Source organism: Malaya genurostris, chromosome 3 (assembly GCF_030247185.1).
Source record: "Malaya genurostris strain Urasoe2022 chromosome 3, Malgen_1.1, whole genome shotgun sequence".
In the NCBI taxonomy this organism is placed as follows: domain Eukaryota; kingdom Metazoa; phylum Arthropoda; class Insecta; order Diptera; family Culicidae; genus Malaya; species Malaya genurostris.
This window is the reverse complement of record NC_080572.1, coordinates 159,352,418-159,368,710: the sequence shown is the minus strand read 5'-3', so window position 1 is coordinate 159,368,710 and position 16,293 is coordinate 159,352,418. Positions and strand designations below refer to the sequence as shown.

Genomic DNA, 16,293 nt, shown 5'->3' with positions numbered 1-16,293 from the left:
GTAAAAATCAACGTGTTTTGTCGGTTACGTCACTTATACCATCATATATCTGGAACCAAAAGTCACAACCATTTGATCTTCGAACTTGATCAACGGCCCGACAGTAGCTTTCAAACGAGCCCAAGTTTGTTAAAATCGGATCAGCCATCTCTGATAAAATTGAGCGCGTTCAAATACAACGCTTTTTGTCGGTTACGTCACTTATACGATCATATCTCCGGAACCAAAACTCACAACCATTTGATCTTCGAACTTGATCAATAGCCCGACAGTAGCTTTCAAACGAGCCCAAGTTTGTTAAAATCGGTTCAGCCATCTCTGAGAAAATTGAGCGCGTTCAAATAGCACGATTTTTGTCGGTTACGTCACTTATACCATCATATCTCCGGAACCAAAAGTCTCAGCCATTTGATCTTCGAACTTGATCAATGGCCCGACAGTAGCTTTCAAACGAGCCCAAGTTTGTTCAAATCGGTTCAGCCATCTCTGAGAAAATTGAGCGCGTTCAAATACAACGCTTTTTGTCGGTTACGTCACTTATAGAATCATATCTCCTGAACCAAAAATCACAGCCATTAGATCTTCGAACTTGATCAATGGCCCGACAGTAGCTTTCAAACGAGCCCAAGTTTGTTCAAATCGGTTCAGCCATCTCTGAGAAAATTGAGCGCGTTCAAATATCTTCGAAAAGTGCACACACATACACACACACACACACACATACACACACACACACATACACACACACACACACACACAGACATTTTCCGATCTCGACGAACTGAGTCGAATGGTATATAACACTATGGGTCTCCGAGGCTCCGTTCGAAAGTCGGTTTTTCCAGCAATTCTAATACCTTTCTATAGAGAAAGGCAAAAAGACTTGAACTAAGCATTACATTGAAAAAAGACTAACTAGAAATTACCCCGAATACATTTCAAGGTTTTCCTCTGTAAGTGTAAGCCTTTGATACGAAGGGAGATGAAATATCTGATGAAATGAGAGAAGCGCACATGGAGGAGGTTGAAACGTACTGAAGTATAACACAGCAACATAGTGCGTTGTAGCGGATTTTCAACGGCGCACGTCGCAACCGTAGTTGTGGAGCAGCAGAATGAACAGCAAGCACGACTATCGAGAGAAAGGGAGAAAGCAAAACGACGAGCTTCTTGTATAGAAACAACATGTGGCATGACTGGTCAGGAAAGCAAAGGCTACAGTAAAGAATTGAGAGGTAGTGCAGTAGAGAGAACATAAAAAACAAGCTAAAATCGATATTTTATTTTATGGACATATAGTGTAAGAAACAACGCAAAGAGAAAAGCCGATAGGCAGAATTGTGTGCAGAAATATAAAACTTTGTTGAATTACAACGAACAAAAAAAAACAACTTGTAAATGCTTGAAATGGAAAAAAGGTTGACTACTACAAGTTGGTTAATTTGGGAAGATAGTAACAACACCTGAATGCATTATTCAACATTTGGAATAAACAACATACTAGGAAAATGTTCATCGGGTTCTCTTTTATTGGCGTTCGATTTTTAGAACGGTGTAGAATCATAGATACTTTTCTTTGTCCTAAAAACGGCAAACGCCGGTATTCGTACAGGCATACAGAAGTAAAAAAGTAATATGTTACCAGGAAGAGAACGTGAAGAATGAGGTGGGTGGATAGGAAAAGCTGTAGTATGCTATGGAAATCAACTTTCGCCACATACAATAACTCTGCTCACCCTATCTGTAGTTGAACGTATAACAAAATGTGACCGGGAGTTGTTTAAAACTGGAAGGAAGTTGAAAAACGGCGCAATGGTCAATTTTCACCAACGCGCAATATTATACCATGCAGAAATGAATACATTATCAGTTTTGTTTTTATTCGCATATTTATTTTTTCCCGTCTCACACCTATGATTGGGTTGCTTTTTTTTACATATTTTATGTTTTGGGAACAGCATGCGGGACAAGAAAAAAACGTGTTCATATTGATGAGAGCTTTACTCACTCAAACTTAAACTACATGAGATATTAACTGGCACTATCCAATTGTGCTTTCCATTTCACTTATACAGCGAAGGGAATGAAAGCACAAATACATGTTACATATGAATAATGAACAAGCTTTTCTGCCAACTCTTCAGGTTTTTATTTATGAATCGCATTTTCATTAGCCGTGTAGCCAGGAATTGAAATTTTAAAATAATTCCAACGTTTTCATTAAAACATTGCTATAATTTGTTGCATATGACATGTTTATTTGTTAGTAGTTTTTTAATGTCAACTTTCCTAATATATTCGTAGAATGCTCAAATATATGAATTATTCACAATTAGATCATGCTATTTTATGTGCTACCTCGTTCTATTCGATCGACTGTCAGTCATTTGAAAATATGTACTCAAAGGATTAGTTTATGTTGATGATTTAACTACTGGTGTTTCCCAAGCGATTAGCTCGCCCTGAAAAAGTAAATAATGTAAAATAATAACGAACAGTTTTGTCTTCTATATTATTAATTTAGTCATAAACAATTTTCTGAATATTACCATATATAGACTGGATTTATTGCACGTAGAGAGTAATTCATTGTTTTTGCAGTTATGAAGAACAATTTGTTTCATTACAGAGTTATTTTCGACGATTTCAAATGAAAAATCATGAGTATAGTTGTCTTCATGTTTGTGGGTTGTGGGTGTAAAGAAAGATCTAATAAATAGTTACGTAGAAAAAAGGTTCATATATAGGACGGAACCCGACATTCAGTACCATGCAAGTAAAGAAGAAAGACGAAGTAAAGCGCGATTTCTTTTGGTGAATATGATATCAGCGGTGGCAGACGGTGTTTGGACAGCATTCGTGATTTTTTTCATCTCGGATCGTTATTACTCATATATTTGTGAAATATGAAAATTTATAGGCCTCTTCTTCATTCAACCCTTATGCCATATGGCATTATACAAATTTCAGTGAAATAAAAACAGAGCAGTCATACTATTTATACAGAGAAGTTTGAGTGTTACTATCCAAGTATAACAAGTGGCAACTGTTAAAACCACATTTTATTCACATCCATATCTTGAAGATTTTGCAACAAAAATTCACTGATGATTCTGTATTGATTTTTATTCACGGTAATGCGTCCGCACCAAACAGTTTATTTATCGGGATGCATCGGTAATTCTTGAACGGCGTGTGGATTATCTTTGCTCCAAATACGACAATATTGTGGACATATCCATTCAACAAAATTGGTGACGAGAAATCACAACGTGGAGTTGGTTTTGTAGTGCATATTAAGCAAAAGCAACGGATCCTAAGGTGGCGGCCGGTAAACGAACGTATCTGTGTGTTGAAGATGAAGGCAGTTTAATCAACGCATACGCATCAATCAACGAACAACCCGATTATGTGAAAGACGAATTATTTGAGCTTCTAGACAAGACCTACAATGAGTGCCCTAAACACAACGTTAAAATCATCATCGGGGATGTAAACGCTTAGGTCGGAAAGGAAGAATTCTTTTGCCCAATTATTGGAAGGAGAGCTTCCACTCATCTACCAACGACAATGGTCTCAGGTTAATTAACCTCGCCGCAGCCGGAGGAATGGCGAACTGTAGCACCTATTTTGCGTGTAGGGATATCCGTAAACACATCTGGAGACACGATGTTAGGACATTTCGAGAGCCAAACATAGATTCCGATCACTATCTGGTGGTATTCAAGATTCGATCACGATTGTCCAGAGTCACACGGCCTAAAACACCACATGGGGAAACCAACAGAACGATTGGTTCGATACTGACTGCCAGAGAGCCATAAACGATAAAAACCAGATCCGAAATCGAATGCTTACCGTTCAAACACGGAGCGATAGAGGGAGTTAAGAGTAAGTGAGAACAAATTTCACCGACGTAAGTAACCGGAGCACAACGATAGAGTGCCTTCATCGGCAGAGAACTCTTTTGCTAGGAACGAAGCTCGGAGGTTCTGTAAGACGGTCAACAGCGTGAGAAGAATGGGTGCATCCGTACCAGTTATTATCACGACCGATACGGATACCTGTTGACCGATCACACATCAGTTTCTACCAGGTGGAAGGAGCCATTCGAGCGAATATTAAAAGAACAATTGATAGAAGAGATCTCGAATAGAATGAGGATTGAGGATGATGGACAAGCTGTGGACCCACTTACACTAGACGAAATAGAAGAAGCGGTTGGAAAGCTTCAGAACGGAAAGGCTTCTGAGAAGGACGGGATCCCGGCCGAACTTCTTAAAGTTGAAAGTGAGCGGATGTACAACGCACTCCATCAAGTGATAAGGATGATATGAGAAGGAGAGGAAATACCTTCGGACTTACTGGATGGTCTTATATGCCATATCTACAAAAAGGGTCACCGACTTGATTGTAAAAACTACCGAAGTATAACATTTAGCTACATTTAAAACTACCGAAGTATAACATTTAGCCAGCCTTGCGGGCGACTCATGTAGCTAATTCTGAATGTGGCCAAATCGCCATGTGAAAAATGCATGCGATTTTCTGACAAAAAGAATGAATTAATCTTAATAAATAATATTCAAAAGCAATTACTATTCAAGGAACACAAAGATACCATTCATTCATTCCAGTTTCTCCATATAAAATAGAAATTAGACGATTTTGAAATTGTAATGCTAGTATAAAAATTGTAGATATTATTGGACAATAAGAAATTTTGGCACTCGATCATTTTATAGAAACTTTAAATAAAATTCTTTCGGATAAAATAGTTTTTTTTAATAATAACCATCCAAAAATCATAACAAAAATAAAAATTTCCCGAATGTTTTTTTTTTTCAAACCGCTGTACTACCTTGATCAAAAAGTTCCTGAAATCACTCCCATGTGGTGCTCTCAGTCACCCGATTAGATCTATTTTTTAGGTTGCCACATATGTCATTGATATTCTATCAAATTTTCAGCTTGATACCTGGACATTTGTAAAAGTTACGTTGTATTTTTAAAATGGAATTGAATTTGCAGAAATGATACAATGAAAATAGTCGATTATCAGCGGCACGAACGTTTCAGCAGTGTCGTCGTTTTCAGTCGAAAAATAAGGCGATGCTCACAGTGAAAATAATTCCTTTCACAAGGCCAGACCAACAAGGAGTATTATTTGAGCGTTTGAGACGTTTTTGTGAAGCAAATGGCAGAAAAAGACCAGATTTGTGGGCAAACAACTCGTAGATCTTGCACCACGATAACGCACCGTCACACAATTCCATCGTTATCCGTGAACAGTTGGTTAAAAACGAAACGAATACCATTAGCAACCTCTGAATTCACCTGCCTTGGCTCCCTGCGACTTTCTCTTATTCGGTCGAATCAAGAAACCGCTCCGTGGATCGCTTTTCAGCACCTGGGATGAGATTATGGAAAAATCGAAGATGGCTCTGATGGTCATACCGAAAACTGAATATAAAACCTTTTTTAATCCACCTAGTGGTGTATTGATGCCTTTCTCATATTACTTATATTTTCAGAAACATTACTAGAAGCTTTTCTTTACGTTTCGTCTTGTACTCGTCAGTGCAGAGCAGTTTAAATTGAACTGCTTAGTGCAAACTTTAACAGTTAGACTTGAACCGCTAAGCAGACGTAAAGTTAATGCTATTTTCAGAACACTTTTTTGATTGGCACCGAATTGCCATGTCTTTTTAGACGTTCCGAACGAAAACGCCCTTTTCGGCTAATATTGGCCGATACAGGTTTGGTTCTTTAGGGGTTATACTAAGTTTGTGCTTAGGGCACATTTTACTTTTCTTTACGTTTCGTCTTAGATTCGTCAGTACAGAGCAGTTCAAAATGAACTGCTTAGTGCAAACTGAAACAGTTAAACTTGAACCGCTAAGCAGACGTAAAAGTAAAAACCCGTTTTAATCCACCTAGTGGTGTAATGATGCCTTTCTCATTTTCATTTTCTCCTGTATATTACAGTAGAATTTTCCCCAAAATACTACAATTTGAAAAGTTCAGAACATAGTTTCGAAGATTTCTGTTTCAGAATACTACTACAAAAAGAAAGTGAAAAGTGAGTGAAATCTCGGAACTTTGAATGAGACCATAAGACCTTTTATATGAATCTAAGTTTGTGAAAATCGATTCTGTCATCTCCGAGAAAAGTGAGTGACATTATATTCACATTTTTAATGTACTATTTCCATATTTTTGGTGAATATCAGCCTATCAAGTTGGATACATCTGAAATTCCTGAACTTTGTTTGGAACCATGAGACCTTTAATTTTTAACTGGAAGTCGGATCCAAATGAAATTCAGGAACTTTGTATGGGACCGTTAGACCTTCCATTTGAATCTATGTTTGTGAAATCTGTTTAGCCATCTCTGAGAAAAGTGAGTGACATTATTTTCACATTTTTAATGCATTTTTTTCACATTTTTTGTGCATATCACCCTGCAATTCCGGAAGCTGAAGGCGGATACAAATAATATTCAGGAACTTTTTATGGGACTATGAGACCTTTCATTTGAATCTAAGTTTGTGAAAGTCGGTTCAGCCAGCACCAAGAAAAGTGAGTGACATTATTTTCAAATTTTTACCATCCGAGAAAAGTGAGTGACATTATATTCAAATTTTTAATGCACTATTTCCATATTTTTGGTGCATATCAGCCTATCAAGTTGGATATATATGAAATTCCTGAACTTTGTTTGGAACCATGACACTTTTAATTTGGAACTGGAAGTCGGATCCAAATGAAATTCAGGAACTTTGTATGGGACCGTTAGATCTTTCATTTGACATTACTTTCACATTTTTTATGCATTATTTCCACATTTTTGGTGTAATTCCGGAAGCTGAAGTCGGATACAAATAATATTCAGGAACTTCGCATAGGACTATGAGACCTTTCATTTAATTCTAAGTTTGTGAAAGTCGGTTCAGCCATCATCAAGAAAAGTGAGTGAAATTATTTTCACATTTTTGGTGCATATCACCCTGTAATTCCGGAACCGGAAGTCGGATCCAAATGAAATTCAGGAACTTTGTACGGGACCGTGAGACATTTCATTCTCACGTTGAGTTTGTGAAAATCGGTTCAGCCATCTCCGAGAAAAGTGAGTGACAATATTTGTCACACACACATACACACACAGACATTTGCTCAGCTCGTCGAGCTGAGTCGAATGCTATATGATATTTGGCCCTTCGGGCCTCGGTTCAAAAGTCGGATTTTGCAGGGATTGTATAGTCTTTCTATATAAGAAATGCAAAACGGTTATGTGCTCTAAGCACAAACTTAGTATAACCCCTAAATGATCACTACAAGGTTATGTTAAGATTTTTTTCTTTCTAACTTCAATAGAATCAAAAACATTTTTTTGGGTATAAACTACCATAACCGTTTCAATTTGTAAACAGTTTTGTCAAGTTAATATAAATCTAAATGTGGCTGTATAAACCTATGCGTACCGGTTTTGCATCATTTTGTATGACAGTTTGAAAGCTTTGATACTCATCGCCATATAATAAAGGATCTGGATGAAATTTGCACAGTATCTTTTAGGACACTGAGAGCTTTATATTGAATCATGGTTTGTGAAAATCGGTTCAACCGTTGCTGAGAAATCGAAGTAAGTTTCATTTTTGGAAATTTCCTTCACTATTATTGATGCGTTCGGAAGTGGAATCCGAGGACTAGTTCTTCCAAAATAGATTTATATATCCACTAATTAACAAGGTCTGCCAACTAGATGAATTTACCTGTAAGTTTTATAAAAAATGCACTTCGTTTCTCCATCTCTTTTGGAAAAATACTCCTGAAATTGAAAAATTTTCATTTATCGCGCTGTAATTCCGGAACCGAAAGACAAACGGATCTGGATAAAATTCAATAGTGATCTATGGAACCATACGACCTTTCGTTTGAAACTAAGCTTGTGAAAATCGGTTCAGCCATTTCTGAGAAAATCGAGTGACATTATTTATCACATACATAACAGTTCGGCTGAAAAGTTTGTATCGTTTAATAGAACACATTTTTTTTGCCAAAATTCGTTTTTATTATTCAACATAATTGCCATCAGAAGCGATATAGCGATTATAGCGATCTTCCAACTTTTCGATACCATTTTTGTAGTACGATTTGTCCTTTGCCTCAAAATAGGCCTCAGTTTCAGCGATTACCTCTTCATTGCTCCTAAATTTTTTACCAGCGAGCATTCTCTTGAGGTCTGAGAATAGGAAAAAGTCACTGGGGGCCAAATCTGGAGAATACGGTGGATGAGGGAACAATTCGAAGCCCAATTCGTTCAATTTCAGCATGGTTTTCATCGACTTGTGACACGGTGCATTGTCAAAAACTTTTCTCTTCTTCAAATGAGGCCGTTTTTTGAAATTTCGTCCTTCAAACGCTCTAATAACGCTATATAATAGTCACTGTTGATGGTTTTTCCCTTTTCATGGTAGTCGATGAAAATTATACCATGCGAATCCCAAAATACAGATGCCATAACCTTACCGGCCGATTGTTGTGTCTTTCCACTCTTTGGGTTCGGTTCATCGCGTGCAGTCCACTCAGCTAACTGTCGATTGGATTCCGGAGTGAAGTGATGGTGCCATGTTTCGTCCATTGTTATATATCGACGAAAAAAATCGGTTTTATTTCGATATAACAGCTCCAAACACTGCTCAGAATCATCAATTCGTTGTTGTTTTTGATCGATTGTGAGCTCACGCGGCACCCATTTTGCACAAAGCTTTCTCATATCCAAATATTCGTGAATAATATGTCCAACACGTTCCTTTGATATCTTTAGGGTGTCAGCTATCTCGATCAACTTCACTTTACGGTCATTGAAAATCATTTTGTGGATTTTTTTTCACGTTTTCATCGGTAACACCCTCTTTTGGACGTCCACTGCGTTCATCGTCTTCGGTGCTCATATGACCAGTACGAAATTTTGCAAACCACTTACGAATTGTTGCTTCGCCCGGTGCAGAGTCTGGATAACACTCGTCAAGCCATTTTTTGGTATCGGCGGCACTTTTTTTCATCAAGAAGTAGTGTTTCATCAACACACGAAATTCCTTTTTTTCCATTTTTTCACAATAACAAAAGTAGCTTCACTCAAAATGCAATATCTCACAAACTAATAATCAGCTGTCAAATTTATACACGTATCTTTCGAAGGTTGGTACTAACTGAAAATGGTATGGATCTAATTCTAGTGGCACCATCTCAGAAACGATACGAACTTTTCAGCCGATCTGTTACATACGTACACACATACACACACAGACATTTTATGATCTCAACGAACTGAGTCGAATGGTATATGACACTCGGCCCTCCGGGCCTCCGTTCAAAAATCGGTTTTCACAGCGATTGCATAGCCTCTCTATATGAGAAAGGCAAAAAATGTTTCGAAGATTGGATCAAGCTCTGGCATAAGTGTTTTGCAGTCGATGGGGAATACTTCGAAGGGGACAATATCGATTCTGATGAATAATCTTGTATTTTTAATTTGCTGAATAAATTCCGGGAACTTTTTGATCGAGGTAGTATTTCGAGTGTCCCGGGTTGGCGGTTCAATGCATAGGGCGCTGGTCTTACAAGCCAGTTATCGTATGTTCGAGCCTCGACCTGGAAGGATTCATAGTGTCAGTAGGATCCATGGTACTAGCCATGCAATGATTCTGTACACTAAGAGTCGGCTGCGAAGTCTGTTGAAACAGAAAGGCCAAATTCCACAAAAGGAATGTAATGCCAGGACTTTGCTTTGCCAGTATTTCGAGAACGGTAGCATATAGCAAAATTTGGATGAACATTTTCTTATTGAAAGGGATTTTTTCTTAATCTTTTCTCAAAAGTAAGGCTGGAGTAAAAATGCAAAATTTCTGATGAAAATTGTCTCTTTTGAACATATAGAATGGATATGCAAAATTCGAGTCAAATAAAAAAAAATGCAACAAAAAATCAACCTTCGATTTCGTGTGAAATTGCTGTACATGAGAACTGCAATCCAATTGGTCAATGCGTACTGAAACAACATAGCCATTAGTTGTCACACAGTTGAATGAACAAAAACACTGCCTATTTGCAATCTGACAGAATAGCAAAATGTTCTACCCAATCTTCATAAAATCACATTATAACATTAAGACAATTCATTTTTTCCGCGAGGCCTAATCTACTACTATAAAACATGGTCGTCTATACACGTTTCATACTATGATTATTAGATGTGATAGTATTGGCATTTGTTACTGTCTTGCTCCAAGTTTGTCGTGTGATACGTCTATTATTAATTAGCGCAGTAACTTGCTGTTGTAATTCCTCGCTTTATTATTTTCATTTATTTGCATTTGCAATCGTCTGTTTGCACTACACTTAGCGTGACTTTGCTTTGGTAGAATACGAAGAATGTAATGAACAAAAAAAAAACGAGTCCCTGCGGTCGTGCCCACCATCATCCAATGATCAATTATATACTACCGACCGAGCTTAGTACACTCAACCACTTTACTACAGTGCACAACAAATCATTTGACGTGTCGGCTAGCCGTACCTTGGCGGTTTTGTTTAATTTTCCTGTATTCTTGCTTGATTTGCTATTTCAGCGGTTGTGCTTTGCGCTATGCACTGAGAACTTTTCCTACCTTAGTCTTACTTTTCCGCGTAAGCTTTCAGGAGGGTCAAAATAATTTCTACTTAAGTTTGGTGGTGTTGCGTTTCTAGTGAATCATGCGTAGAAAAATAATGTAAGCATTATAATTACCACATTTAGCTGCAGTTATACCGTTTATAGGAGCAAGTTTAGTCGACTAATGAACGCTATTGCTTTTAATAGCATCACATTGGTTGTACCATAGAGTTTAACCTTGGTTTTGTTTGAATGCGTGTACTTCTATATCTACGAGTAGCAAAAACTGTGTCGTTTTTTTTTATAAATTATGAGCTGCAACATTACTACTACTTTCTCAATAAAACTCCACATAATCGACAAATATTGGATTGAAACTGTCAGATGAGACAAATGAATACTTCATTTCAGTGTGCTGATAAAAAACTTATATTCATTAGAGTTTCAGAAATGAACATGTATTTGTAGCGCAAAATAACCACACATATAGTGTCCACAGTTAATCAAACAGAGAGTTTTTCTAGATAAAATAATGATAAGAATGAGATATTTTCTTATACATGGAATAACTTATAAATTATGTGTTGAGAGTTTAGCTTGGAGGGTATAAAAATTTTTCAAAATTTATCCAAAAATTTTTATTAACATTAAATCGTCGGCAATTTGCAAATGTTTTATTTAAACAAGTATTGTAGTCAGACTGATTCCTATATTCAAATTTATACTTTCATTTGTTTACTTACATTGTGAATAAATAATTGCTTGTGAAAATGGATTCGCAACACCTTTCAAACAAGCCGTTATAGTTGAAACAACCCGAAATCGTTAAGTAAGCAAAATAAAATAAAACCTAATATGTGTATTATACGCTAGATTTGCAGAATCGTTATGAAGGAAACAGAAATTCAAACTTTGTTATGGTATGCAAAAAGGTGTTGAAATTATTGCAAATCAATTATTTTACTACAGTTACATCGGTCTGACTTTACATTACGAGTTAATCAATTATTGCCCACGGAAAATAATTTGGTGGACACTGTATAAAGAAGCAAAAAAAGACGTGTTGGTAATGTCAGAGACATAACTGGATGTCGTGAATACGATTTAAATTGGAACGCTTTCTTCTCAATTCCAAATATCAGTTAGTTGATCGATTGTGAGAATTTTGCAAGCATTCCCCTTTTGACATATTAAATAGTACGAAGTAATTTTTATAGTTCTTTATATCAAAATGATTGTGATTCTGAAAAGAACGTTTTATGAAGGCGTTCGTGCTGGAGATTGACGTGTTGAATTCGAATTCCAAACTGAGCTGTTGTCCGTCGATGAGATACTGATAGATGTAGGCGTAGGTATAGCGTTCATAACCGATTATAATCTTCCATGAAGAAAACATTAATTTGCTGGGTAGATCAATGATATAATAGGCCTATGATATGAAAAGTATGAAATATATTTACGGCTTTCTACATTAATATTTCTAGTAAATACGAGCTCAATACATGTGCCTCTAAGCGTAGTAGGTTGTAAAGGAGCAAATTCCATATCCAACTTCATACACTTATTCATGAAATCAATGAATTTAATATTATCTTGTTTTGAGGCATCTATATTCAAATCTCCCACAACTATCATCGGTGTACGAGAATATAATGTGGATTTTGAGTGGTGTTAAGAAATTCTTTCCTTTCGCAACATTTAAATCTATTCAACATTTAAGCATTTAAATCAGGAGAAATAAAATACAGATTAATCTGTATATGTGGCAACCTTACTTTCATACTTTCGTTTTCGCATTGCGTGAAAACGTTGCTTTTTGTGTGGTTTTGCTGTGTGTCCGGCGGCGACTGTTCTTCAGCACGATTCTTCTTCATTCCAAAAGGTCTTCGATGTTGCTCACCCGTATGTCTCGCTTCGACAAGCGTTGCTCAGAAAATGATGAGAAAAAATTGAATGTTCATCTTTTATACCGATGCAGTTGTACAGCAGCAGATATTTTGTTCTCTTCCTCAGAACGCGATCTGATTGGCTAGTGCTGACATGGGTCAAATCAGACAGGTTTTTCAATAGTGTACTATTGAAACATTTCAATGTTGTTGCAACACACGTTCAAGTTCGAAAATTTCGAATCTATTGGTAGTTAGATTATATAAATCCTTCCACAGATCACTGAGCTATGAGTAGGGTGGCGAGTGATCGGGAAAACTGGGAAAAAGTCGGAAATTTGGTTTCACCGGGAAAAAGTCGGGAATTTTAGTAAAAACCGAGAAAAATATTACAAGCTCAAATATGAGTAACAGTGTTTAGCATCATGATTTATTTAAACAAGTGAATGTTAGGAGACAATACCCAATTTTGCGTTTGAGCGTGATGTTCATTAAAAGTGTTGAAACAACTTATTGTCCCATACAGAAGGGGCTGGGGTCCTGATAGTACCTATTAGCTTTATCCATGATAGAACCAGCCTGGATGCCGTGTCGAATCCGGCGAAACAAAATAAAGCAAGAATAGATTCACTGAGCATTCCATGTCGTAAAAGGCGACAATTGCAGGAGTATTTAGTTTTTTTTTTAATTTTTTTTAATTGAATGATAAAAATTAAGTACTGTGCCAATCCTTTAATATTACAAGGTTAATAACATACATCGGTATATTGAATAAGTAGTAAAAAAATACTTGCTTGTTTTAAAAAATTAGATAGGTAGCTGGTTGCCCAATCTATTAATAAATTTAATAAATAATTAAAATAATACACAATCAATACATGACTACAGTGAATCGTCTATTTTGTCTGAAATTTCTACCAACAAATATCCTTGTCCCGTGACACTTGTGGAGTGCGCAGTAGTATATACGGCCTCTAGTAACAACAAGTGTTTTACTAACATACCTTCCTATCCCTAAGCGGACATACAACCGGACCTGGCCGGCGTCGGTGTTACCAGAAGTTGCACATTGAACGTTGATCTGCCATTCCCAGGTCTAATATTTCAGAATTTCTCTGTGCAATATGCCTATCAGTAAAGGCGTGGCAACCAGAGGTGGCCGCTCAAGCTCAAGCTCAAGTTGAAACAACTTATTGCCCCATACAGGTTCTATGTTGAACATTCCATTGGAAATTGGGCCAACACCTCATGTTTCGTCCAACGATGTTAAAGGTTTAATAGTAGTCTTACATCAATCAGGAAGCATCAGAGCTTTTTTAGTTGTTACCATAATAGCACAATGAAAGCACATTTTCAAAAGTAAGGATAATTTGGATGCTTCTGTAGGATTTTAAAGAATAAGAATTCAACACACTTGATGGCAAAGTCTCAAGGTAACATCGGGAAAAGTTTTAATAAAACTACTAAAAATTCTTAAGAGCCTTCATGTTTGCTAATGATTACCCTTATCTCATCATAATTTGTCTCAGTAATGTCATCTTGAGACAATACTTGTGTTATGTTCATATTTCTGCGAGATGACAATAGGACTCACAAAATTGGACTAGTTGTCGAGTTTGATCTTATCCACTGTTTTCAGGGAGTAAAAGAGATAGCTGAAACCGGTTTCTGAGGGCCAGTATAGAATCTTAGAAAGATTATGAGTATGGATTGATTTGTTAATCGTATCTATGTTTAGTTTTCTTTTGAAGGTCCTAAACTATTCCATAGTAGGATCACAAGAATGGTAATGTTGATGTAGATGAAGGAGAATTGAATTTATGATATGAGATCTGCATCCTAGCCGATTATTTCTAAGGTGGTAGTATAACTAATTGAAATAATCATTAATTAATTTGAAACACCGAATGTTATTGGTAGATGATCTGAATTAAAGTCAGTTCACTAGAAATGTTAAATTGATGTGCTAGAATCAGATCAATTGTAGAAGGATTTCTCATAGAAGATAAATTAGTTGGGCTATTGGAAAAAAACTTATTAAAAACCAACGTAGAGTTCATCATGAAGTCGTACTTTCTGATCATTTTTCTGATAACTACACGAGAGATGCCTAGCGTTTAGAATTTTATTAGGAAAAAATAGATCGATATCTTATGCGTTTTATAGCTATCATATGATTCATTTGCTCATCAACGCATTGAAATCGTAAACATACTGCATTTCAAAAATGGGATAACATGACGGATGTACCTATTGTTTATTGTCTAAAAGATATATTATTAAAATTTAAACAGCGTATGTCAATATGACAATTTGTTGTACCATGGTCGAAACCCTGGCAATGACGATATTGTGAGGTTCGCTGTGCCATCATGTCTTTTTTAATTTGTCCATCGAACTGAGATCTCCATTTTCACTTTTGGAAGGAACGAAGGAAGCTCTGTACAAAATGCTTTGAAATTGCAGGCATAGATTGTTGTTGGTTTTGCAGAGTGGCAAGCGTCAATTTTAGGGATTGTTGTGCCTTATTGATTTAGTTTCTTTATTAATTTTTTTTCAAACATATGTATTCAACAAAAAAAAACGTTACGTGTAACCAAAACCTCTAGATGACTACAAAAAAGGCTTTATGTTTTTCCTATATGCACTAGTCACAATGAATATTTCCTATTTATACATCGAGATACCCGAAAAGTACTTCAATCCTCAATTAGCGGGCCTATTATAATGTTCCTTTTTGGATATGGGATATATCTTTAAAGCTTGAATTAAAGGAATATTAAAAAAAACCTTTTTTCGTCCACCTAGTGGTGTAATGATACCTTTCTCATATTACATATATTTTCAAAAATATCACTAAAAGATTCTGTGAAGAAATCTTGAATAAAATAAGAAACTTTCTTTGGCTATAAACTAACATAACCTTTTCAATTTGTAAAAAGTTATGTTAAGAAGTCGGTCCCGGATGAAATTAAACAGCAACCTATGAGACTATAGGAACTTTTATTTGAGCCTGCTTGTAGATATCGATCAAATCATTTCTGAGAAAATTGTGTGAGTCTCGTTTTAAACTTTTTGACCACTATTTCCGTAACTTCTGGAACCGGGAACTTGGAACTAGTGTAGCCGAAGTCGGTTCGTTTAGTAAGTAACTTATATAGCCTACAAATTGAATCAGTTTTGAGCCAAATCTAGAAGAATTTTACCCTTTTTTGCATCGTCGCTCTAAATGACGGTGTGAAATTCAATGAAATTCAATATCAACCTATGGGACTATGAGATTTTTTATTTTATGAGTGATATTATTTGACACATACTCACACACATACACGCACAGAAACATAAAAGGTGATTTTTTTTGAGGTTAGGATTTTCATGCATTAGTATTTGCTCAGATTTTTTGAGGTTATGATTTTCATGCATTATTATTTGCTCAGTATGCTCTGACATTTCATCATGAAGCCGAACGATCTGCCACAACGTCGAATTTTCAGTGAATGGGCCCTAGAAAAGTTGGCAGAAAATCCGCTTTTTTATCGACAAATTTTGTTCAGCGATGAGGCTCATTTCTGGTTGAATGGCTACGTAAATAAGCAAAATTGCCGCATTTGGAGTGAAGAGCAACCAGAAGCCGTTCAAGAACTGCCCATGCATCCCGAAAAATGCACTGTTTGGTGTGGTTTGTACGCTGGTGGAATCATTGGACCGTATTTTTTCAAAGATGCTGTTGGACGCAACGTTACAGTGAAT

The 16,293-nt window shown here is 36.4% G+C and overlaps 1 protein-coding gene across 5 annotated transcripts in view; it reads left to right on the top strand.

The window, feature by feature from the left end:
- The window catches only part of LOC131437398 (homeotic protein female sterile-like), a 145,053-nt gene that overhangs the window by 19,686 nt on the left and 109,074 nt on the right, over positions 1-16,293 (top strand). For 2 of the 5 annotated variants that reach the window (XM_058606707.1, XM_058606704.1), the window contains exon 1: positions 10,744-10,775. The exons of 1 other annotated variant lie outside the window; for it this stretch is intronic. In XM_058606707.1, coding sequence (XP_058462690.1) covers positions 10,759-10,775 — 17 coding nt within the window. In that variant the 5' untranslated portion in view covers positions 10,744-10,758. Of the gene's footprint in view, positions 1-1,646; positions 1,667-10,700; positions 10,776-16,293 lie in introns of those variants that run through there. 2 more of the 5 variants (XM_058606706.1, XM_058606705.1) reach the window with 2 other exon arrangements.